Source organism: Hibiscus syriacus, unplaced genomic scaffold, assembly GCF_006381635.1.
Source record: "Hibiscus syriacus cultivar Baekdansim isolate YM2019G1 unplaced genomic scaffold, ASM638163v2 tig00001478_pilon, whole genome shotgun sequence".
Lineage (NCBI taxonomy): Eukaryota > Viridiplantae > Streptophyta > Magnoliopsida > Malvales > Malvaceae > Hibiscus > Hibiscus syriacus.
The window spans coordinates 1,804,972-1,831,330 of NW_024061874.1; the positions used below are offsets into that span (position 1 = coordinate 1,804,972).

A 26,359-nucleotide genomic window follows, 5' to 3' on the forward strand; every position below is an offset into this window, starting at 1 on the left:
TCACTGGTTATGTGTCTTGAGCATCCACAATCAAGGTACTATGAATTTGAACTTTTTCTTTTTACCTTGTAGCAATGCTCCACCTACAAACATAGATTAAGTTATAATTTTTGATACCTAAATTCTTTTGGTCCATTAACATTAGTTCCCAATAATCTTGTCCCCTTGGGTATCCATTTTTCAAGGATATCCTTATCATTAGTAGCAATGAATCCTCTGAGGACCTATATGCTTCTAATAATTTTTTTATATGAGGTTCTTTGGGGACCTCTATGTTTGTAATAATTAAATCTATTTTTAACATAGATGGGTTTTGAATGTTCACTCTTTTCAAATCTTTTTGTCTCAACATGGTTAAAAGAAGCTTTAAGATCATTAAGCTTCTTTTGAAAGCAAATTATGCAAATCTTGATTTTTCAAACTCTTCAAGTTTAACTTACATAACTTTGACTTGACTTTCAAGCTCAAGATTAGTCTTAGAAAGGAGATCGTTTTCATTTTTCAATTTGGAAATGTTTTCTTATTTTTAGAAATCATGATCTCAAATTCTAAGGCTAATTCATCATAAGCCTCTTGTAATTCATCAAATGAATAATCCTTTGAAATAGATGAATCAAAGGTTACCTTAGAATCATCCTCTATGGCCATGAGACACAAATCATCTACTTCTTCCTCATCTTCATTGGAGGACTCATCATCATTCTATATAGTTACATGTGTCTTGTGTTTTTTCTTCGAGGATCCCTTCTTCTTCAAGTGTGGGCATTCAAACTTGACATGCTCGGTTTTTTTGCACTCATAGCAAATAATATGATCATTCTCCTTGAATTCATTTTTAAAGTCCTCATTTCTTTGGCATCTTCTTCCTTTGTTGGACCTCACAAACCTCTTGAATCTTTTGGTAAACTTTGTCATTTCGTCATCTTTATCATCTTCATTTGAGTCACTCTTTTATTTTTTAGAATTGAGAGCAAAACCAATCTTTTTTCCTTTTCCTTTTCCTTTTTTTCCTCATCTTTCTTCTCTTATTCTTCTTCCTCCTTCACCATCACCTCATGAGTAAGCAAAGACCCAGTAAGCTCATCTATATTAAGAGTCTTTAGATTCTTTGCTTTAAATATGGTGGCCTTCTTGGATTGCCATGACTTGGGAAGACTATATATCATTTTCCTAACAAGCATCTCATTAGGAATGACTTCTCCAAAGCCTTTGAGACCATTGACAATAACCGAAAATCGATCGATCATGCTTTTAATATCCCCATCCGGTCTCATCTTGAAGTTTTCATAATTATGATTAATAAGGCTAATCTTAATTTTTCTTACATCATTAGTTCCTTCATGAGTAACTTCAAGTTTTTTCCCAAATCTCCTTGGCATTGAAATAAGATGAAACCCTTCCATATTCATCAGGGCTAGGTGCACAAAATAGAATGTGTGCCTTTGTATTGAACTAGAACAATTTCTTTTCTTCTTTACTCTACTCCTCCATTTCTCTAGTTGGAGTAGAATGTTTTCTTATCATGATGCTTCAAGCTCTCAAATCATTTGCTTGAATGAAAAACATCATTATATTCCTCCAATAGACATTGTTTACTCCATTTAAGTAAGGAGACTTATTGATAGGTTGAGAATCATTGACAACGTCAAAACTTGGTGTAGTTGCCATGGATGACTAGATTGATGACTTGACTCTTCGAGGATCTTCTCAAGAGGTGGTAAAACCTTTCAATGAGTCTATATCTAATACTAATTGTTGAGTCAATCGATCAAGGAAAATGGCCAAGAGGGGATGATCTTGGCAATAAAAATTTGTTGGAAGCTTAATCAAGAAAAAAAATTGACACAAAGGATTTTAGAGTGATTCAACTTTCTTAATGAAGTCTACATCCACTGCCTTAGCTTCCTAACTAAGGATTTCAACAAATTCAATAATTTATTCTAACCTTTTAGGATAAGGTGTAACCTTACACAACACTAAGACTTATACCCTAAAGTCTTGAGTGTTTAACCCCTTCCCAAGAAGTAATTACAAATTGAACAAACTTTGAATATCCTCACAAAGGTAGATTATTTGCAAAATGAATCTCTCACACGCTCCAAGAATACTAGAATAAAATTACAATGAATGGATTAGTGTTCAATGAAAGAAATACACAAACTGAATATGAATTTGGCTCTATTTGTTCTTTGATTGTTGGAATAGCTTTCTTGTCTCTTCTTGGCTATTTGAATAATTTATATGCCCTCATTTATTTCTATCCGTTTGTGGGTGTTGGAGGGAGTTTGGAGCCATTTGAAGCATTACATTCGCACATTAAATGCAAATATGCATAGAGGTTTCGAACCAACTAGGGGATTTCAAAACTCTCCGTTAAAAATTTTGACCATCGAGTAGGGGGTTTCAAAATCAATAAGGGGGTTTCGAAACCTTAAGGCCAATTTTAGCTACTACCACAGGGGTTTTGAAACCACCTAAGAGGTTTCGAAACTAGACTAAAAAAACTTTTAAAATTAGCCTTGTTTCATATTGCAAAAATATTTTAAGACTTTATAAATTTCAAACACATATTTAAATTTAGTTTTATATTTTGATCCTTAAAAATTATTTTTACAAATTTGAAAATTCTTGAACCGAATAAAAATATTAATTTTATAAAAAATTTAATTTAGTCTTTTGGTATGTCAAACTCATTTAGTTACATTTATCATTATCCTTGAATTTTTCCTTTTCATTAGTGATTGCTCCTCACTAGTTAGTTCGACTTTCTTAACATTTTCTTTCTCCACATTAGCCAACTCCGTACCACTACGTAATATTATAATCTTGCAACGCTCTTTGTAGTGTTCCTTCCCATAGGCTTGTACAACCTTAGTATCGCTTGGCGGTGCTATGACATGCTTATCATGTCCTCAATGTTGGTTGTCTCCACAATATACATAATTCAGTGCAACAACTTTAACCACATGAAAATTGGGTGGTTGTTTCGTTGATTTAACAATATTTGCTAGTGACGACATTTGGGCTATCAATGTTGTGATTGCATCTACTTTAATGGCTCCAACATTCCTTCTTTTTATGAGAATAATTCTTACAGTAAGGTATTGATAGTCATTGTTAGTTGTCATCTCTAAAATGTCAATTGCTTCAGAATGATCTAACAATGTTTCGTTGACAGATGTGTAGACAATCATTCTAATGTGATCATTCAATCCTTTATATAACATTTTAATTTGCGTAAAATCTTTAAAATCATGCAATATACATTTCAAAAATAACTTTTTAAATATTTCCCACGTCTCATATAAGTTTTCATAATCCAAATTGGTGGAATAATGTATATCATTACATTTGATGTGGGCAGATTGAATCATAAAAGAAACTTTTGTGCAAGTGTATTCCATATCGCAATGGAACCAGAAGGCAATGAGTTCATCCATACCTTTGCTCTGTCTTTTAAAGAATAAATTTTTTTTAAAGAATAAAGTAATACTTTCAACTTTAAAAATAATCGTAAATGCCATCGGTTCTTCTGCAGATAAACCATTAAAGTATCTCATTGAACCATTAAAGTATCTCATTGAAGGATTTGAAATATAACGAGTTTAAGCTTAAAATATGTAACTTGAATAGCATGTTTGACCATGCCTAGATTAAGGTCATCGAGAATCGACACCACATGACCTTGAATCGATTGATTCCAAACTTCTAAAGGATATCGTGGTAATAATATTGGATGTATTCTTTGTTGTACACCGTCATTACCCTGGCCAACAATTTGACCATCAACTAAAGTTGGATTGTTCACGTTATATCTCTCTTTGTTTCTTACGTAATAATCTCCTAAAAGTTTTGTCCATCTCATGATTAGTAGAAAACACTTCGTTGTCAGTGCTTCGAGTCATGCATCGAAAGAGGTACTATATCTACAAACATGTATCATCACAAAAGAAAATATAATCAGATAAGATTAAACTAAAACGTTAAAGTTAAAACTAAAGCTAAAAGAGTTAATGGCACTAGAAATAAGAAACAACCAAAACTAAACCCCGACACTAGTGCAATAATTTGATGTGTCGGATGATGTATCGATTAATTTAACAATATTATGTATAATCATACACAAGTCGTTTAAATGGACACAAAGATTGTCAGATGTTGAATCCACAAGGACTGGGTTACATGCAAAATAAATCTATCAGGTTAAGTTTGTTTTAACAAATAGAAGAGTATTGCATTGACATTTGTGAGAGCAAATAAATAAAAGAGTATGTGAAAATTTCAATTAACTCTTGAATCTTAATGGAAAAGAAAAGAAGAAAATGTATAATAGAGATAAGCTCCCAATGAATCGCAATTCCCATACCAAATATGTGAGCTTCCACTTATATAGCTCTTCAAAATACACTTACATCGTTGTGGCGATAGAGTCTTTACTCATGCGATAATGAGTGTACAAATTACATAGTTCTATCGCGACAATTTACCAAAGCAAAATAGAAAGAAACATGTGAAAATCACTTTATTGGATGAAGTGTGATGTATTATGAAATGTTGTGTGACGAACTTGAATTTATAAAATTATAGGGGACAAAAAACATATTTTCAATAGAAAATACATTAAAAATATAAAATATATGATAATTCTAAAATTTCAAGGATACGACCGCCCCCACCCTCCCCTCCTAGGTTCATCCCTAGTTGTATAAATCCTAAGTATTTTCACTAAAAATAACCTAAGTTTTAGCAAATTTCTAAATATAAAAATGCTATAATATAACTCTTTTTGGGGAGTTATCAATCGTATAAAACTTTAATCCTAATATATATTAAAGTCACAATAATAAAGTACATCAAAATCTTATTTAATACATAATATTCTAATAATAATAGACATCCTAAATACTCATAATAATATACATATTTTTAGTTGTTTCACTATATTTTTCTATTTATTACAAATACTAAATACAATAAATAATATTTATTATAAAACCTTAAGAGTATTATTTTTAAAATATCATAATAATTAGTTAACATTATTTATATCAATACTATTATTAAAAATATTTTTTATTATTTATAAATAAAATATTTAGTATAATATGTTTTACTAAAAGAATGGCACGAATCGATCGACCTCAGTGATAAACGAGTTATTGTTATTCCTTATACTTATCCCGTATTAATTTGTTTTTATTTTGTTTTGATATTCATCCAATTTTATTCGATTTATTTTGAAATTTGTAAAATTATCACTAAATTTAAGTTTTTATTATGTTTTTATTTTGTTTTGATATTCATAAAGTAAATATCGAAGAATGTGTAGAAAACATTATTATAGATAATTTTCATGATATCCTAATAGTTAATTGGATCACATGTCTCTAGATTACGACTCTCATTCTAAGTTGATCTCTAAGCTTTTGAATATTTTAATTTTATCTTCAATCTTTGATACTCATTCGAAATTAGTCTTTAAAATTTTAAATATTCCAATTTCATCCCAAACAATGACCCTATTCTAAATTGGTCCATAGACTTTTAAACCTTACAATTTCATCCCCAAATTAATCCAAATATGTAATTAATTTTAACCATATTAAAACCTAAACTTTATTTTTTTTCAAAAATAAAATAATATAACTTGACCTAATGATTTTATTAACGTGGAATGTGATTAGTATGTATATATAATTTGGGATGAAATTGAAATGTTGAAAATGTTTGGGGATCATTTTAGAATGAAGGACATAGTTTAGGGATGTAAATGAAATATTTAAAAGTTTAAGGATTAATTTAAAATAATAATTATAGTTTATGGATGAAATTAAAATATTTAAAAATTTAAAAATCAATTTAAAATAGAAACCATAATTTGAGTACGTAAAGTGCAATTAACTCATATATACTAAAAAATGTAATTTTAATTTCCTTTTATTACGCTATTTGCGCCATTATTATATGTTTTTTTATACAAACAGTTTCTGTTTTCACATTTCTCCATTGTCTATCTTCGGAAAAAACGTCCGCTTCTCCTGCTGTATGCGTACTGCAATCGGTCAAAGTTTTGGCTTTTCCTCGAAAACCCTAATTCCCCACCATTCTCCCAAATCAATACCCTGAAATATGGTTTTTGTTAGGTACCGGATCGAATAATCAGGCTGGAGTGAGACACTCTTTCGATCATCGCCATGTTTGAAGCTCACGTAAGCTTCTATTATTTTTATTTTCCTTTTGATTACATTTCTTTCTCAAGTGAATTAGTGATTCGTTTACTGTGTTTTTATAGCTTCATAAGTTTTTGGAAGCCAATAAATTTTGTCAGCAATCAAATTTTTATAGGTTTGTGAGTATGTAAGTTAATGATTTAGATCGGAGGAATCTAATTTATGGGGTTTCTCTTAATAAAAATGGTTTTCACAGTGATATGTGGGTTGCGAGGTTATCATCACGCAGGGCGTTATAATAGCAGTGTACATGATAAGAGAAGAGTAACGAAACAGACTTAAATTAGGCATAAATTTAAAAAGTTTTCAGTCGGAATGTTTGTTTCTAAATGATATCAATGTATCCGATTTAAGTAACTTGATTAAAGATATGTGGGTTTTTGGTTTGTATTTGATGTCTGGGTTCTTTCATTCAATCATCATATTTCCTCGAGATATTTATTTATTTTTGCAACTGTTGAGCCTTTGAGCTTATATTTTTGTTTTATTACTTATAATCGTTCTTCTTGACATTTAATCCTTTCTGCAAGTACCCTGTGTTTACCCATTTCTTTTGGGGCTTCTGAATTTGTTCATATTGTTCTATGTTTATAGGTTCTGCATTTGCTTCGAAGATACTTGGGGGAATATGTTCATGGTCTCTCATTAGAGACTTTAAAGATCAGTGTTTGGAAAGGTTTTTTCTGCAATATTATTTGATTTTGTTTTGTTTTCTTACTGATCTTTTTTATCATCTGTTTGAGCTACGATTGTTAAATGACGTTTTCTTATGAAAGCAGCTTGGGACATGAACATGCTGTCACATTCTTTTTACAAATTTTCTTCTTTTTACAGGTGACGTTGTCCTCAAAAATTTAAATTTGAAGGCAGAGGCCCTAAACTCTTTAAATCTTCCAGTTACTGTCAAAGCTGGTTTTGTGGGCACCATAACCCTAAAGGTGACTATGTTTTCGATAGTGTATGTTTTATTTTCTATTAGGTTTATTTCTGTCACTTCTTCCATTGGACAACTTGGAAAAATAATTCCTTTTTTGATATGATAGTTTTTAATTGTACTTGGACAAATAATGTTTTTTTTCTCTCTTTTGAAATGTGTGTTTTGTTCTGATTATTTATGTTCATATTCTTCTTTTGGAATTTTATGTTGCAGGTTCCTTGGAAAAGATTAGGTAAAGAACCTGTAATTGTTCTTATTGATCGTGTATTTGTTCTTGCTCACCCAGTTCTTGATGGCCGGACTCTCAAGGTAGGATGATATTCTATTTGAAGAGAGGGAATTTCTTTTTAATTTCCTTCTACTTTGATTTGGGATCTTATTTCAATTTTGTATAGGAGGATGATAGGGAAAAACTTCTTGAAGCTAAAATTCAACAAATTGAGGTAAACCTTTAGCATTCTATCAAATATGCTCTTCAACTTATAGCATGTGTGCATAGTGTTATTTTGATTCCTTTGAGTATATTCTTGTTGAAAATGTACTGATAGGGAAATGACAATTCTTTCGATGCCAAGTTTGTGATTCTAAACATTTTTCCTCAGCAAGAATCATTATTGTAGTGGTTGTTTCTATCAAATGCTTAAAACATTCATGGTTTTGTGATGTTTCCCTTATTTGTAGCAGATTAGACATCCCTGAACTAATTATTGTAAGCCTGCATGGTTGTTGTGCAATCATGTAGAGTTGTGTGCTTAAAATGTTATATCTCACAAGCATTTTTGTAATTTGTTGGCATGCTATATATTTTGATTTTTAGTCATGCATGATGCATGAGTATATTTTTTTGATAAAAATTGGAGGTCTCATTAAAACCCCCCTTCATAATTGTCGATATACCATAGAGGTAAACTGACAAAAAGCAGGAGGAAAAGAGTACCTCAAGTATTATTAGAAAAAGGGTTTAAATCAACCTTCAAAGATACAACCAGATCATAAAAGATACACCATTACAAGAATCAACCCTCTATGATGCATGAGTATATAATATTTAACACTTATTCTATTGCCTGCAGGAGACAGAATCTGCAACTCTTGAAGCAATATCTGGGTCAACGGAGGGAAATGTATGGCTATGGATGCTAAAAATGTTTTACTTTCTCTTTTTTTTTTGATAAGATTAGAAGGCCTCATTAAAAACCTCCTTCTTGATTAATGGAGTTTGAAAAGAAGCTCCTTAATCAATGGAAGGAGGAAAAGAGCGCCTTAGATTTTCATTAAAGAAAATAAGATTACAACCTCGATAGACTCTTCGAAATAACCCTTACAACAGTCTATAAATCCCACCCGAACAGGAATCAAATGCTAAACTGAAACAACAAACAACATAAAAATTAGCCTATTCCAGCCTTTGCTAAAGCATCGGCGTCCATATTAGCTGACCTTGCAACCCAATTTATAACCCCCCCAAAAATCTAAGATTGTCAACTATATCACTAACAACGAATGCATAAACAACTGGGCATGAATTGACATTGTTGATCCAGTCTACTGCAACCCTGCTATCACTCTCAACAATCAGCCTATCTTTAACCCTCCCTTGAGCAGAAGCATATAATGAAATACCCCTCTAAATAGCTTTAAGTTCGATCATAGTCGGAGGTCCCGGACCAGCTGACGCTTGAAAAGAACCTAGGACTGAACCTGAATGATCCCTTCAAATACCTCCTATACCCGATTTCTTCCAGTCACTACTAACGGCTGCGTCCACATTCAATTTAAAAAAACCAGAAGGGGGAGGTACCCAAGGGAATGAAGAAGACTTCATAAAACTGAAGGGCGAGTAGGAATATGCTAATGAAGGATCCATAATCAAGGAATCCTTATGAATAGAAACGTCCTTGTGCTTAGCTAGAAACCAAGAAGCCAACCTAACTCGTGATAAGAAAAATAACTCTAACTGATCAAGCTTTACCCCTTCGAAGACAATAAATTTTCTGGCCTTCCAAATGGTTCAAATAATAGCCCCAGGAATGAAAGTCCAAATAGAAGAATTTGATTTCAACTCATCCCAAGCAATAAGAAAGGTTCTTGCATCAGTAGGAAACACAGAACTAAATCTCCAAAAATTATAAAATTTGTACCACAAAGCCCATGCAACCGAACATGTAAAGAATAAGTGCGTGGAAGTTTCCTCAACCAATTTACAAAGAGGGCATAAATCATCCTCAATACCTTGAACACCTCTTTTAATCAGTTCGGATTTAACAGCTAGCTTGCAAAGCACAACCTGCCACATTAAAGATTCAACTCTAGGGGGTACCAAACCTCTCCAAATAATGTTATTCCAGAAGCAAACATCATCTGATCCTGAAGCTCAACTTTTAATACTAGAACTGACTGAAAAAACACCATCCCCACTGCCTTTCCAAAGTAAAATATCACTGGAATCTTTAGACAAAGAATAGGGAGAGATGAAGCTCACCAAGTTACACCATTGTTCAACCTCCCAATCATTTAAATTTCTTCTAACATGAACATCCCAAACCCAGCCAGATGGAAGGAATTCCCCAAACTCACAAAGTTTACCAGATCTATTAGAAGAAACCGAAAACAATCTAGGAAAAAGAAACTGAAGCGGATAATCTGCAGCCCAACTATCTTGTCAAAAACGAATAAGCTTACCATTTCCAACATAAAAACTACACAAACTTCGAAACTTAGAGCCAAAGGAGTCTTGTTTGTAATGATTGTTAATCACCGATCTCCAAAGCCAAGAAGATTGAGGAGAAACCTTGCTATCAAACAGTAACCTTGAAGAATCAATGTTGTATTTGCTACAAATAAAATTCCTCCAAACAGAGTGTCTCTAAAATACATTTGAGGCTATTGCCAACCTTTTGTATTGCTAATATGTACCTTTATGTTCTTGCTAAAATCTTGCTGGATGGCTCTTGATATGTTAATTGTCATACTTGTATATCCTTCATTTGTTTATGCTAGTTTGACTAATTTGATTATGTTCTGTTTCTTCTACCAGCTTATGTATATTGGAGAAATTGTTGCTTTTTGCAAATTTTAGTCACTTATTGTTAGCTCTTTCTTTCCCCTTCCTGTTTGAGTTGTGTTCGCAGCCTGCTGGAAATTCGTGGCTTGGTTCTTTGATTGCTACAATTATTGGAAACTTGAAGATAACTATTAGCAATGTACATATTAGATATGAGGATTGCATCAGGTGGGGATCATGTTCATTTTTTTTGGTTTAATTTGTCTGTTTTTGGATTTGTAGTTTTCATAACCTTTGTAAGCTAAGATAGTGCTTCCTTCTAACACTCATATGCATATTTTTCTTTCTTTACTGATTAGTTTGCTTTTGTATAAATGGGCTGTAACATTGTAGCAATCCTGGCCATCCATTTTCTTCTGGTGTTACACTGGCTAAGCTTGCTGCTGTTACAATGGATGAGCAAGGAAATGAGACCTTTGATACCAGTGGTGCTTTAGATAAATTGCGTAAGGTTAGCTCATTTTTATTTGCCTGCCCTATTAACATGTTCTACTGTCCTTAGAAACATTTGAGAAGGGTATAAATAATTTTATAAAACAAGTCAATGGTAAAACACTATGGTTGTTTCTTGAAATAGAGGTATTGAATCCAAATAGTGTGGCTTGAAGTTGCATCCCAAACTTTGGGAATGGTGATTATTATGTCTGGTAACTGGTTGAATTGTTTCTCCTTGTTTTGAAGTTCTGATTTATTCTCAGAATTTCTCAAGAGAGAAACATGTTTGAATAAACTTCATTCCAGTTTGTTAAAGGGTGATCTACTTTTCAAGTCATGATGGTATAAGTTTCAATTTTTGATGTTTCTACATTTGTGTTGCTTGCATGATTAAGACATTGCCTCGAATTCAAATGCGTCGCAACAAATATATGAATCGATTAATATATGATCTATGCTCCTCAAGAGGACGATATGTTCTTTTTGAATGTAGACTTTAGTTAACCATGATCGTAATTGAATTTCCTCAGTAAATTATGGGGTTGGACAAACATGAGATGATGGGAACTTATTTTCTTCTCTTTAGAATTCTTGCAACTCAATTCATAACCTTGATTATTATTTTGGAGGCCATACTATATTTGGAGAGGTTGCTTGCATGATTAGGACATTGCCTCGAATTCAAATGCGTCGCAACAAATATATGAATCGATTAATATATGATCTATGCTCCTCAATGAGGACGATATGTTTCTTTTTGAATGTAGACTTTAGTTAACCATGATCGTAATTGAATTTCATCAGTAAATTATGGGGTTGGACAAACATGAGATGATGGGAACTTATTTTTCTTCTCTTTAGAATTCTTGCAACTCAATTCATAACCTTGATTATTATTTTGGAGGCCATACTATATTTGGAGAGGATTATTTGGAGATGATGGGAACAAATACTTGCACGCCAAACTGAAGATTATCTTAAAAATGTCGTCACATTTAATTGAATGAGAGAAAATGTTGGGACTTGGGACCATACTCCTTTTGAATTCTTAAGTTTTTTTATGCTTTGGCTTTTAGGTTTACCCTTTGCTGGTTTGTCATAACTGCTGCTGCTGATGCTTTTTTGTTTTTGAATGACAAGAAAAACATGATTCACTAATGCTTGTGAAGTTTATGCTCAGGCTTTGCAACTGGAGAGGCTAGCTGTGTATCATGATTCAGATAAGCTGCCTTGGAATTTGGATATGAAATGGGAGGATCTTAGTCCCAAAGAATGGATTGAGGTTTGGCTCTTGTGTGGCATCATAATCTCATTCACTTCCATAGTTCCATAATTTTCATTGTGGTAACATGATGAAGTTTAACTGAAACTTCACACTAAATTTTACATGTCTCATCTTCTTGCTAAATTGTTGTTTATCCAGGTATTTGAAGATGGTATAAATGAACCAGCTGCTGATTGTGCAGTGGTGTCTAAGTGGGCAATGAATCGTAATTACTTGGTGTCACCAATCAATGGAATACTCAAGTATCATCGGCTTGGAAATCAAGAAAGAAATGATTCAGATATTCCTTTTGAGAAGGCTTCTCTTGTCCTAAGTGATGTTTCCTTAACTATCACTGAGGTCCTATACTTAACTTTTCCCCGTATATATATTTAATTTCTATTTCTTGAATAAGATAGATTTAAATTTGTCTCCTTTGCATTGTCAATCAAGAAATAATGAGAAAGGGAAAGGATTCTTCTACTCGAGTCTTGAAATTGAGCTTCTCCCCCTTTTACAGGCACAATATCATGATTGGATAAAACTTTTAGAAGTTATTTCAAGATATAAGACATATATTGAAATTTCCCATTTAAGACCCGTGATGCCAGTTTCGAAGGAGTCTTATTTCTTATGGTGGCGTTATGCAGCTCAGGCTACACTGCAACAGAGGAAAATGTGGTATAGATTACAGAGTAATCCTTTTATAAATATTTGCATTTAATAATTATTCTAGGAGTATCTCTTTTTATAAATATGTCTTTTGATAATCTTTCTTATCTGTTGCTTCTCTTTCTCATCTGCTGTTAGAGTAAATATTTTCCCCCATTAAAATGTTTATTTATTTCAGCTATCGGTTCTCTTGGGATCGAATTTCGCTCATGTGCAAGCTTCGTCGGCGTTATGTTCACTTGTATGCCAGTTTGCTGCAACAGTCATCAAGTGTTGACAAGTCAGAAGTTAGAGACATTGAGAAAGATCTTGACTCAAAAGTAATTCTTCTATGGAGGTAAGAATGCTTAGCTTTGCCTAAACTTTGCTTTCTCTCTTTGAAATAAAGTAAAATTTGGTCATTACTGGTACAATGATCTGCATGCTGGACGCCCTAATCTTTCTCTAGTTTTGAAAAAAAAGCATGGTTTAGTTGAGTTGTTGTATTGTATCGTAATTATTACAAAAACTTATCTAAGCTCAAGTGGCAAGTGGCAACTAGACAGGGTTTCTTATTGCGAGCGATCATGATCATGCATTATCAATGGCAAATCCTCCAGGATTTTTTTTGGGGGGGGAGGAAGGCCTTCGAGAAATTAATTAATAATGGTAAAATACAATTATAGTCACTTCAAAATTTAATTAGTTCAATTTAGTCCATATTAGCCCTTCAATTAATGGGAAGTTTCATTTTTGGTCCCTCTCAAGAATTAATAATTCAATTGAAGACATTTTAAATCAATTTTTTTACCTCTGCCCACCACAAAAAAAAATTCTTAGTCCCTAAGAAAAGTTCCTAGTTTTGCCCCTGTGCATTATTTAAATAATTATTGCATAAAGTTATTAGTCTTGGAGGCTGATAACTTTAGGTTTGTTTTAGGTAAATTAATTTTTGTAGTCTTATATTCGGTGTATGGTGTAAGTATTATAGCCCCCTATCAAGAATTAATAATTCAATTGAAGACATTTTAAATCAAATTATTTTTACCTTTGCCCACCCCCAAAAAAATTCTTAGTCCCCAAGCAAAAATTCCTAGCAGTGCATTATCTAAGTAATTATTGCATGAAGCTATTAGTCTTGGAGCTTGATAACTTGCTTTAGGTAAAAACTTAAAACAAGTTATCAGCCTCTAAGACCGGGATTTGTACCGAATAGAAGAAAGTATCTAGCATCAGAATTCAAGGGCTAAATGGGTCAGGATGGTGATCGGAACTTGAGGTATTTTCACATTTGTGCGTCGAACAGGAAAAGGATAAACTCCATTAAATCTCCGAGAATCGATGGGAAGAGAATCTCAGATCCTAAGTTGATTAGAAGTTGTATCTATTTTTTTTTGATAGGAGTAGGAGGTCTCATTAAAAACCTCCCTCATAGTTGCCTCTTGATAAGATGCAACTAGCGGAAGGAGGAAAAGAGTACCTCAATATATTAGTAAACCCGAATTACATAAAACTATAACTTACAAAATCACCCGAATTAAAATACCAAACATAACCGCTAACAGTAAGGACATTCAGCCTATCCCCTCCTTAGCTAACTTGTCCGCCTCCCAATTACAAGCCCTAGGAATCAACCTAACCATAATATCCCTACCCGAAATTACATCCCCAATTTCCCGAACCAAAGAACTGAAGAACGAAGGAGCCTCAGTAGGCCTGAAAATCCAATCCACTGCAGTCTTACAATCACTTTCGAGAATAAGTCTTCCCTTCGACGCCCAGTCCGAATGTAGAAATAGATCAATTCCTTCTTTAATGGCTTTTAACTCAGCAAACAGAGGAGGACCAGGTCCGACAGGCTTAGAGAAATAGATCACGGTAGAGCCATTCGAATCTCTCAACAGACCTCCGATTCCACCCTGCAAACCATCACTTCTAACTGCCCCATCCACATTGAATTTATAAAAATCAGGTGGAGGTGAGTACCAGCACAGATCCTTCTTCTTCTTCTGAAAATTGACTGCTAAACCATCTGCCAGCCTTGGATCTCCTATTAGTAGATCTACCTGGATGTTGTATCTATGATTTTTTTAAGAATGCCTAAAACAGGATTTCCTCCCTTGAGGCCGAGGAGATGAATCTTAATTTCTCCAAGTTGTTTATCGAGCAGGCTGCCTCCCTAGAAAAGCAATTCTCGAAAGAGGAGATTTGGGAAGCCATTTCTTCTTCTGATAGCAATAAAGCCCCTAGACCGGATGGGCTTAATATGGGTTTCTTCAAGAAATTCTAGCCAAATCTCATGGATCTTATTCTGAAAGTTTTCAAGGATTTCTTCTTGAGCAAGAGGTGAGAGTCTGGGATCAACCATGCTTTCATCACCTTGATTCCAAAAAAAAAATAAAAATCCGGATGGGTTGGAGGATTACATACCAATTAGCTTGGTGAGAGGCCTTTATAAGATCTTATCAAAGGTGTTGTCTACGAGATTGAGATCATGCATTAATTCTATTATATGCCCCACACAATTTGCTTTTATCCCGGGTAGACAAATCCTTGACTGTTCCTTTGTATCGAATGAAGAGATTGACTATTGGAGGAGGAAAGGTTTGTAAGGTTTAGTGTTGAAAGTTGATTTCAAGAGGGCTTATGACTCCATTGAATGACCAATCCAAATCCGAACCATGAAAGAGATGCTCGTGATCGAATCTTAAGCATAATTCTATTATTTGGAGATTCATTCCGACTGTCATTTTCTGGTCAATTTGGAAGGCAAGGAATCTGGTTGTTTTTTAAAATGGAAAGTGTGACAGTATTGTTCTGTACTTTATCACTAGATTTAGATTAGCGAAATGGTTCTTAGCTAAACACCCTTCGGTTCGGATTCAGACAGACCTTCTAGTAAGGGACCCTACGCGGGCTGATCAATTTCACATAAGTACTAGTACTAAGAAGGTTATTGGTTGGTCTCCTCCACCATCGGATATGTTCAAACTCAATGTTGAAGGGGCAGTGACTGGAGATGGGATGCAAGGTGGTATTGGTGGTGTTTTGAGAGACTCTTTCAGCTGCTCTTTAGCATCTTTCTCTTCTGCAGTAGGGCCTGGTCTTCCTACTTTGACTGAACTGAAAGCTATTAAGGAAGGAATGTGTTTTTTCTATTCTTCCGATTGGGCTAAGAAGGGAAGACTTATTATTGAGAGTGATTGCAAATGTGCAGTGGATTGGATTTTAAAGCTGCAACCTGCCCCTACTTTTTTCAGTGATTTGGTAGAGAAAATTGGAGCTCTTGTTACTGCTATGGGCGTCGTTCTTAGATGGATTCCTAGGAGTTGTAATTTGGAGGCTGACAGGTTAGCTAAGCAGGGGATCAGTTGAGTGTTGCAGGCTTATTGTTGTACGGTTTTGTGTTTTTCCTTTGGGTTTTGTATTGGCTTAATCCTTGTAATAGTTTTGGTAGTGTGGTAAACAAGACTCATCCTCTGATCTAGGGTTCTGCTTTGTTGTTGTAGATTAAGTTACTGTATTGGTTTTTGGATTGTTTTGGGTATTGGTGTTGTAGGTTTCTCTGAGTTAGATGGGGGTGTTGTCCTAGTTGTTTCTTTTGTATTTTATGTTGAATAAATTCCTAAGGCACTCTTTTCCTCCTTATGATTAAGGAGCTTTCCCCAAGCTCCATTAATTACGAAGGGGGTTTTTCTTATCAAAAAAAAAAAAATATGTATCTCATCAGCCTCTATTTCAGTTCTTGTTAATGGATTGCCTACGGAGGAGTTTTCGATGGCTAGAGGTCTTCGTCAAGGCTGCTCCCTTTCTCTTTTGCTTTTCAACTTGGTAAGAGAGGTGTTGAATCTGATGTTGGCAAAGGCAGTCAACGTAGGTTTATTCAACGACTTTCTAATGAGCAGATTGGAAAATCCCTTTTTGTTAATCCACCAATTTGTAGATGATTTAACCATCTTCTACAATGCCTCGAGAGGCCAAATCATGAACGTTATAAGAGTATTGCGAGTGTTTGAGCTGATTGGGTCTCCAATTGAATTGTTCTAAAAGTAGGCTGGTTGGGATCAATGTCGATGAAGAAGTCCTTAAAGAGTGAGGTTTAGCTGTAGACGTTTCGATGGGTCATTTTCCTTCTAAGTACCTAGTCTTGCCTCTCGAGACCAATAGAAATTTGAAGGCTTTGGGGGGGCTTGTAATTCAAAAATTTTACAAAAAGCTTGCTAAATGGAAGGCTGCCACTTTATCACTGGCTGGAAGATTAGTGCTTTTAAAATCTGTATTGACAGCCTTGCCAATTTATTATTGTAGGAATTATAGAAATATATGAGTTGTTACCATCCCTTCAGTTAAGGGATTCTGTAAATATTCTTTTTTTACAATCCATTATTTTTAAGGGATCATATCTCTTAGGATTAGTATCTTTCCTAACTTAGAGTTTCCTAATTTAGAGATATATTTTGTATATATAAAGATGCAATATGTCCTATTGAATAAATAAGAAAATACAGAGAATTACTCTAATTTCTACATGGTATCAGATTAGGTTACGGTTTCTTTCCAACCTAGACCATGCCTGCAACTTCTTCTCTTACATCTCCTACTCCGGAGATCACTTCAAATCCATAAAATCTTTATGGTTCTGTTGCTTAATCAGATTCATCTGGTCTGACTGTCACCTGCCATCGATTGAATGACAACTTTCTTGAATGGTCCCAATCGGTTAAGATTTTTCTCTTAGGAAGAGAAAGATTGGTCTACGTTATTGGTAAAATCAAGAAGCCTGCTACGACTGACATTGTTTTTGTTAAGTGGATGCGTGACAATGGTCAGGTTATGACTTGGCTCCTTAATTCCATGACCTCGAGTATAAGCAGAAACTTTCTTCTGTACACCACAGCCGTTGAAATCTGGAGTGCGGTCCGCGAAACCTACCCCAAAACTGATAACATTTTCGAATTATATCATATTGAAGATCAGGTAGCCACCCTAAAGCAGGGAACCATGTCTGTCACTCTCTACTACAATAACCTTACCGCCCTTTACCAGCAAATTGTCACTCAGCAAAGGCTTTTTCAATTTCTCCAAGCCTTAAAAAAGGACGTGGACCAGGTTCGCGGCAGGGTCTTGACTATTTCTCCTCTTCCCTCCCTTCGAGAGGCTTTCTCTATTGTTAAGAAAGAAGAAAGTCGAAGGTGTGTGATGCTGCCTGATGAACCACATTCCCCTCCTGAAGGATTTGCCTTACTCACCCATTAATCATCTCCCACTTCCAAACGGGGGAGACCTTGGTGTGATCATTGCAAAAAGCCCAGCCACTCCAAGAACTGGAAGTCCAAGAACTCTCGCGATAATAAATCAAGCATAGTTGTTGCCACATCTGTCACTAGCTTCACTAAAGAACAAATTGCTGAACTTCAAAAACTGTTTGGAAAGTTTCTGGGGCCTTGTAAGGGTAATCTGGTCATGAAAGAACCATAAGGTAACCCTTATGAAAGGGGATTGGTTAATTCTAGGGAAGCTTGTGGTTGTATTTATTTTTCTTTGGTTAACTGTTTGGTTTGTTTTGGTTTTTTTGATGAACTGGGACTGTTTTTAAACGAGATCAGTATCCCTTTGTGTGTGTGTGTGGGGACTTCAATGCCTATTTATATGAAGAGGAGAAGTTAGGTAGAGCTCAGAACAGGAATTCAATGGAAATTTTTCGTCATTTTATTCAGCAAACGGGGCTTATTGATCTGCCACTTGTTGGGGGGAATTTTACATGGAGTAGTCATCGGGATCTTTCGACTTTTGTAAAATTAGATAGGTTTCTGGTGAATTCTAGCTTCTCAACAGAATTTCCCGGTTTAAACCAGATTTTATTGCCTAAATCTATCTCCGATCATAATGCAATCATTCTGGAGATTGGGGAAGCTAATTGGGGTAAGAGACCTTTTAGGTTGTTTAGTTATTTATTGTCTGAGGAGGGTTTTGAGAAGATGGTTGTTGAGTCTATTAAGGGGTTCAAAGAAGTGAAGTCAAGAGCTGGAATTTTTAGCATTCTCAGGAATACAAAGATTGCTATTAAGAGTTGGTCTGGGGAGAGAAATCAGTTTCCTCGAATGGACATTTATGTGTTACAAGAAAAAATTCACCAGATTGAGATGAGGATGCAACAGAATCCGTCTCCCAGTGATGATGTCACTTCGAAAGAGTTGAGTCTCTTGAGAAGTGAACTTTGGAGATTACTCAGAATCGAGGAGCAAATTTGGGTTCAAAACTCTAGAGAGAAGTGGGTTAATGGTGGAGATCGTAACTCTAAGTTCTTTCACACTTGCGCATCCATTAGGAGGAGTCAGAATTCTCTGGTTGCTCTCAATGTTGATGGTGTCATTATCAAAGATCCAAGTATTATTAAGTCTAGTGTCAGGGAGCACTTCTTTCAAGCTTTTAATTGCTGTTCAACATTGGAAGTGGAGGATATAAAGTTGGACTTTTCAAGAGTCTCTGTGCAGCAGAATCTTTTATTAGAAAAGGAGTTTACAGAAGATGAGATTTGGGAGACCATTAATTCTTGCGATAGTGATAAAGCTCCTGGGCCGGATGGGCTGAACATGGGTTTTTTTAAGAAATTCTGGGCTATTTTGAAAGCTGATATATTGAAGTTTTTCCAAAATTTTTATTTGGAAAAGGAGTGGGAGCACGTCATTAACCATTCTTTCTTAACTCTCATTCCGAAAGGTTCTAATGTTGGAAGCATAGATGATTTCAGACCTATTTCCCTTGTAGGTGGGATGTATAAGATTCTTTCTAAGTGTCTTTCGAGAAGGTTGAGATGTTGCATCAATGATATTATCAGTGAAACTCAATTTGCTTTTATTCCTGGGAGACAGATTTTGGATTGTTCTTTTATTGCTAATGAAGGAATTGATTTATGGAGGAAGAAAGGTTTGAAGGGTTGTGTTTTTAAGGTAGACTTCAAGAAGGCTTATGATTTGGTTGATTGGGACATTCTATTTAAAGTTATGACTAAGATGGGGTTCAGTTTAAAATGGTGTAGCGGATCCGAATGTGTGTTTCAACTGCTTCGGTATCAGTTTTGGTAAATGGGGTTCCATCTATTGAATTTCCTATGGCGAGAGGCCTTAGACAGGGATGTTCTTTGTCCCCTTTGCTGTTTAATCTTGTTGGAGAACTGCTTCATTTGATGCTAAGGAAAGCAGTATCTTCGGGTTTGTTTAGTGGTCTGGTGGTTGGTAAAGATGAGGCCTCACTCAATTTATCTCATTTGCAATTTGCAGACGATCTTATCATTTTCTGCAGTGCTTCGAAGGCTCAGATTGTTAATGTTAAGAGAACTCTTCGTGTGTTCGAAGTTATGACTGGTCTGAAGCTAAATCTGTCTAAGAGCAAATTATTTGGTATTAATACTAATGAGGAAGAGGTTTTTCAGTGGGCTAATGCTATTGGCTGTTCAGTAGGACAATTTCCTGCGGAGTACTTGGGGTTGCCTCTTGGTGCTAAGAGAAATTCTATGTTGTTGTGGGATTCGGTAGTTCAAAAATTTCAATTGAAGCTAGCCGGATGGAAGGCAAAGATTTTATCAATGGCAGGGAGGCTGGTTTTACTGAAGGCAGTTTTGGGTTCACTCTCTATTTATTTCATGTCCATGTTCAAGATGCCCTCATCAGTGATTGATAAGCTAAATTCAATCATGGCTAGATTTCTATGGGGAGGAGTTGAGGCCAAAAAAATCCATTGGGTTAATTGGTCAAAAGTGTGTTCTGGAAAAAGTGTTGGTGGTCTTGGTGATTTTGACATTTCTAATATGAATAGAGCACTATTAGGGAGATGGTCTTGGAGGTTTGCTAATGACAAAGAGTCAATGTGGAAGAAAGTAATCTGTTGCAATATAATATAGACCCTAGTTTTCTAATGTTTAACGAGAAACAACCTGCATATGCTTCTTGGATTTGGAAGTCGGTGATCAATAACCATTTCAAATAAGATCAGTTTGGATCTAAGTTTCGAAGTAGGTTTAAAGCCCGAGTGGGAGACGGAGGAAGCATCAGATTTTGGCTCGATTGTTGGGCGCATGAATCACCCCTTAAAGTTGTTTTTCCCAGAATGTTTGTGTTGTCTATAAACAAGAATGGGAAGCTTAATGAATTTGGGGAGTTTTGGTCATCAATTTGGTCTTGGCATGTTCATATGAGAAGGAATTTGAGTGAGTGGGAACTGTTTCAGTATGCTGACTTAATGGCTTTGATCCATAATATCAATCTTTCTCAAGAATTATCATATGGTTTGGTTTGGTGTGGGAATGGGGAAGGAGTCTATACTGTCAGCTCGTGTGTTAAGTCTTTGTTGTCCTACTGTTACAACAGATCCTTTTTGGAATAAATACATTTGGAGGGGTTTAGTGCCTCCCAAAGTGGAGGTTTTTTTGTGGCAGGTGGTGCTCCAGAGACTGCCAGTAAAACTAGAGTTAAAGAGGAGAGGAGTTTCATCTATTGTTGATGTTGCTTGCCCTTTTTGTGATAAGGCGGATGAAACCTCTACACACTTATTTTTTTCTTGCTTGGTGGCGTGGTCATTATGGAACAAATTTCTAAGCTATTGGGGAGTTACTTCAGTTTTACAAACCAATGCTCAAAGTTTTATGGTTGCTTGGGATGAATTGGTTCCTAAATCTAAAATTTGGTCCTTCATCCCCAGGGTGGTTCTTTGGACAATTTGGAAATGTAGGAATGTTGTTGTTTTCGAGGGGGGGAGGGTAGATCAGATTGATCTATTCTTTATGGCAAGATGCAGGTTGGCTGCTTGGTTCTTAGCTTACTACAAGGGTGCATCTATTCCTAAGGATTCTCTCATTTGTGACCCTTCTCTTGGGGATTGTTGCTCTTTCTCAAGCAATTCTATTGTCAAATTTGTGTCTTGGTCTCACCCTCCAAAGGGCTTTATTAAGTTGAATGTGGATGCGGCAGTGACGGAAGACTGGAGGAAGAGTGGAGTTGGGGGCATCTTAAGAGCTCACGATGGTTCGGTGCTGGGTACCTTTCAAGAGGCTGCTGGTCCAGGTCCTCCTGTTTGGATCGAACTTAAGGCAATTAAGAAAGGCTTATCTTTCTTTGTTTCGTTTCAACAGTGTTTTAAGGACATGTTAATTGTTGAATCAGACAGTAAACTAGCAGTGGAATGGGTCAAGAATATCGACCGCTGTCCAATGTTTGCTTAGACATTGTGACAGATATTGCTGAGAAGTTTAGGGGGTTGAATGGTAGTATTAGATGGGTTGCTAGGTCAGCCAATGTTGAGGCTGATAGTTTAGCCAAGGCTGGTATTGGTTAGATAAGCAGTTATTGTTTGGGTTTTGGGTCGGTTATCTGCAAGAGAATTGTATGGTTGTTTTTAAGTTTTTGTATCTTGGGGTTATCAATGAATTATTGAGGCACTCTTTTACTCCTTTCGCTGATTAAGGAGCACCTTGTGATCCATTAATCATGAAGGAGTTTTTAATGAGGCCTACCATTCCTATCAAAAAAAAAAAACCTCTTCATTAATAATAATTGAGGTACTCTTTTTTCCCTTCAGCTTTTTGCCGCGAAACCTATTCGGTTTCTGGCAATTATGAAGGGGTTTTTAATGAGACCTCCTATTCTTATTAAAAAAAACTTGTTTTTTTAGTTAAATTAGTTTTTGAAGTCCTATATTCGTTGTATGACGTAACTAGTAACTGCCACTATCAATGTTGAAATATCCTCAAGTTCTTATGGCTTAAAATTAGATGATAGTGAAACCATCAGTCTTGTTTTCTGCAGTGAAAGTTTTTTTTTTTTGATAGGAATAGGATGCCTCATTAAAAACCTCCCTCATAGTGGTCCTCTGTCCTAAGGTAAGACCAACTAGCGGAAGGAGGAAAAGAGTGCATCATTTATTGATAATAAACAGATACATAAGGCTTAAAAACAGTCTTGCAAACTACATAAAACTTAAAAACAGTCCTGAGGGTACTTTGCTCTTAAGGCTTACACAACTACCTAAGCAAGGACAAAAATTACCCTATTCCTTCCTTTGCTAACTTATCGGCCTCACAGTTTCACCATCTAGGAATCCACCTAACAAGAGCCTGAATAGCATATATAATAGACACAATTTCCTTGACAAAGTTTGACAGAAAAGCAGGTGCAAGAGCTTGGTCTTTAATCCAATCCACTGCTATCTTTGAATCGCTTTCAATAATTAGTCTGCCCTTCGAAGCCCATTGTGATGAAACAAATAGATCAATTCCTTTTTTTGATAGCCTTCAGCTCTGCTGGATACTCCAAAATAATGATTCATCATTAAAATTATAAAGAGCTTTCCTGCAAGCTTTAACAGAAAACAGTCCGACATTCAACCCATTCCACAACAACCCATCATCCAATGACTCAATAAGTTTAACATTTTTCAGCCTATCCAACAGCTCTACCAGCTGCTCCACCTCCCAATCACAGATTCTCCTAGTCTTCACACATTCCCATCCGGTTGAATCAAAACTCCCAAAGTCTGCAACATTACCCGTTTATTAGTAGAAAGGGCAAAAATTCTTGGAAAAAGAAATTTCAAAGGAAACTCCCCAAGCCATGTATCACACCAAAAGGATATAGATTTCCCATTCCCAATTTGTATCTTTGCATGAGATCTAAGACAACCTCCGATGGTATCATCCTTCATGAAGTTATTAACAATTCCCCTCCACATCCAAGAGTCATTTTGAGAAATAACCTTGTTAATATCCATGGTTTGACAGTTGACATTGTGTTTACAACATAAGAATCTCTTTAACATCGAATTTTGTCATTTGCAAATTTCCAAATCCACTTACCCAACAAAGCTCGGTTTGAAACATTCAAATCAACGCCTAAACCACCACCACTCAACGGTTTGCAAATTTTATCCCAACTCACCCAGTGAATTTTCTTCTTTCCATCCCCTCCACCCCATAAAAAATTCGACATCATGGAATTTAACCGGTGAGAAATAGTAGAAGGCATCTTAAAAATGGATAGGTAAAAAGTAGGTAGGGAAGATAAAACCGAGTTGATAAGTACTAGCCTACCGGCCATAGATAGAGAATTAGCTTTCCAGCCTGCCAATTTCTTGCTGAAATTTTCAATGACAGGTTCCCAAAGCTTTGCCGAGTTCTTTTTCTCCCCTAAAGGTAGACCTAAGTAAACAGTCAGGAATGAATCAACAGAGCAGCCAATATCCCTAGCCCAAACATCAAGGATGTCACTCTCCACATTCCCATACAGCTTGCTTTTTGCTAAATTCAGTTGGAGCCCCGTCAATAAATCGAAAATCCTCAAAACTCTTCTAACATTCTTTATCTGAGTAATTGAATCTCAACAAAAAATAATTAAATCATATGCAAACTGTAGGTGAGACAAAGTAAAAGAGTTTTGACTGTTTCCAAAAGAAAACCCCTGAAAAAGACCCAAGTCCACTGCTTTCGACAGCATCAAATGTAGTAATTCCCCAACCATGTTAAACAAAAGAGGAGAAAGGCTGCAACCTTGCCTCAAACCTTTAGCAATAGGGAACTCTTCAGTAGGAGAACCATTCACTAGAACCGAGATAGAAGACGTTGAAATGCACTGTTTGATCCAAGAACACCACCTCTCGCCGAATCCCATCTTTATCATTAACTTTTGCAGAATCTGCCACTCCACAGTGTCGTAGGCTCTGCTAAAATCCACTTTAAATACAACCCCTTTAAGTCCTTGCTTCCTCCAAGAATCAATACCTTCGTTAGCCAAACATGCACAATCTAACAATTGCCTTCCAGGAATAAAAGCAAACTGTGACAGACTAATAATATCATCGATACACGATATTAGTCTCTTGGAAAGAACTTTTGACAGAATTTTGTACAGGCTGCCCACAAGACTAATAGGTCTATAGTCTTCAATACACTCAGGATTACCTTTCTTAGGAATCAAGGTAAATGCATGATTAACTCCATGAACCCACTTCTTTCCTTTATAGAAATCTGAGAAAAACTCCATGATCTGATTCTTAAGAATTTTCCAGTATTTCTTGTAAAAACCCATGGTAAAACCATCCGGTCCAGGAGCTTTAGTACTATCCGAAGAAGAAATTGCTTGCCATATTTCTTGTTCCGAAAATTCCTCCAAATATGCGCATTGAGATGTTGTTAACTGTGCAAAATCCAAATTCAAGTCCTCTGCCTCCAAGGCCGAATTGGAGTTGTATGCAGACTTGAAAAAATTATACACTTTCTTTTATTTTCCCGCATCCGAAAATAAAACTCCATCAATTCAATGAATGAATGGAGTTACTCTATTTCTCATAGCACTTAGATGAAAGAACCTAGTATTTTTGTCTCCACCCTTAATCCACCTACTTCTGGACTTTTGATACCAAATGCTCTCCTTGATCCTAAACAACCTCCACAGCATTTTTGCAGTCAACCCACTGATCCCATTCACCCTTAGATAAGATTCGACATTGACTTCTTTCCAATTCATTTATCTTCCCTTCAAGCATCGAAATTGAATCTGACAACCCAAATTGATTACCTCCAGGCCATCTTTTAATCTGTTTTTTAGCAGCCTGTAGCATCCTAAAAATCCCCCCCATTATTCCTCTTCTTCTTCTCAACAAACACCAAGTCTTCTACCCATCCATCAAAACCTTTTTCCTCTAAAAGGTAATTAAAAATCTAAAAGGTTTAGGGCCCCAATGATACTAACATCTTCCAACAAAACTGGATTGTGATCAGAATAGAATTTGATAGAAGGGACTGTGAGATCTTAGGAAAATTGTTAGGAAACTACCACTAATTAGGAAGCGGTCTAGTCTAACCCATGTAGAATCTTCTCTATTGCTACCATGTGAAAGTCCCTCCTGACATCGGCAAATCAATAAGATTGCCTGTTGCACAAAAGATCTGAAAATATCAATTATGCCAATTCTGTGATTTCCATTTTTTTCTTGCGGATCAAGATACGCATTAAAATCACCCCCTATACAAACGGTAGATCAACAAACGAACAAAATCTAACAATCCCCATAAAATTCATCTTTTTCAGATTCAATAACAGGACCATAGACATTAATAAAAGCGAATTCCTCTTGGTCATCATATAATTTCCCACCAGTGCCAAGAACCTATTGTGCACATGCTTATTTGTAACTTTGAACACATTTTCATTCCACATAGAAATCAAACCACCCTTTGACCCCTGTGCTGGAGACACCATCACCTCCTTTAGGAAATTTCCTCCAATCTTCCTAGTAATCGATACATGACATTTTTCTAACTTTGATTCTTGGATAAAAAGCAGAACTGGTCTAACCTTCTTTACTAGCCTTGCAACAGCAATATATTTCTCTCCTCCCTAACCCTCTAATGTTCCAAGATAAAATGTTTAATCTATTCATCAAAAAACAACACTCCCACAACCAAAAACCAACTCTCCAAACAACAAAAAAGTGAGACTCTGCAAATCATCCATCCCTTGCTGAGTCAGACCCATCTTCCAGGCTTAAAATGTTTCTATGAAAGTCTTCTTACTTCCTTGAACGAAAGGCCTAACACCTGACAAACTTCCCAAGTAAGCATTGCTTCCTCCACCACCTTCGAGAATTGAGGTGAAAAGACAATAGGTGAATTAACCAGATCCACTGCTTCCCTAGTTAAAACTCTTTTCGCCCTTCTTTTAGTTCTTTCTGTCCCTGTAGCAGGAATAATACCTGCTTCCACAACCTCTGAGGAGCTATTCCTAATAAAT

General features: G+C 35.6%; 1 protein-coding gene across 1 annotated transcript in view; it reads left to right on the forward strand.

The window, feature by feature from the left end:
* The first annotated feature begins 5,996 nt into the window (after nt 1–5,996).
* Nucleotides 5,997–26,359, forward strand: part of LOC120127296 — a 70,519-nt gene continuing 50,156 nt past the window's right edge. Inside the window, 12 exon segments of the mRNA XM_039145234.1 lie at nt 5,997–6,209; nt 6,825–6,906; nt 7,065–7,168; nt 7,381–7,476; nt 7,563–7,610; nt 8,241–8,291; nt 10,299–10,399; nt 10,565–10,682; nt 11,847–11,948; nt 12,090–12,290; nt 12,451–12,611; nt 12,781–12,939. Coding sequence (XP_039001165.1) covers nt 6,195–6,209; nt 6,825–6,906; nt 7,065–7,168; nt 7,381–7,476; nt 7,563–7,610; nt 8,241–8,291; nt 10,299–10,399; nt 10,565–10,682; nt 11,847–11,948; nt 12,090–12,290; nt 12,451–12,611; nt 12,781–12,939 — 1,238 coding nt within the window. The 5' untranslated portion in view covers nt 5,997–6,194.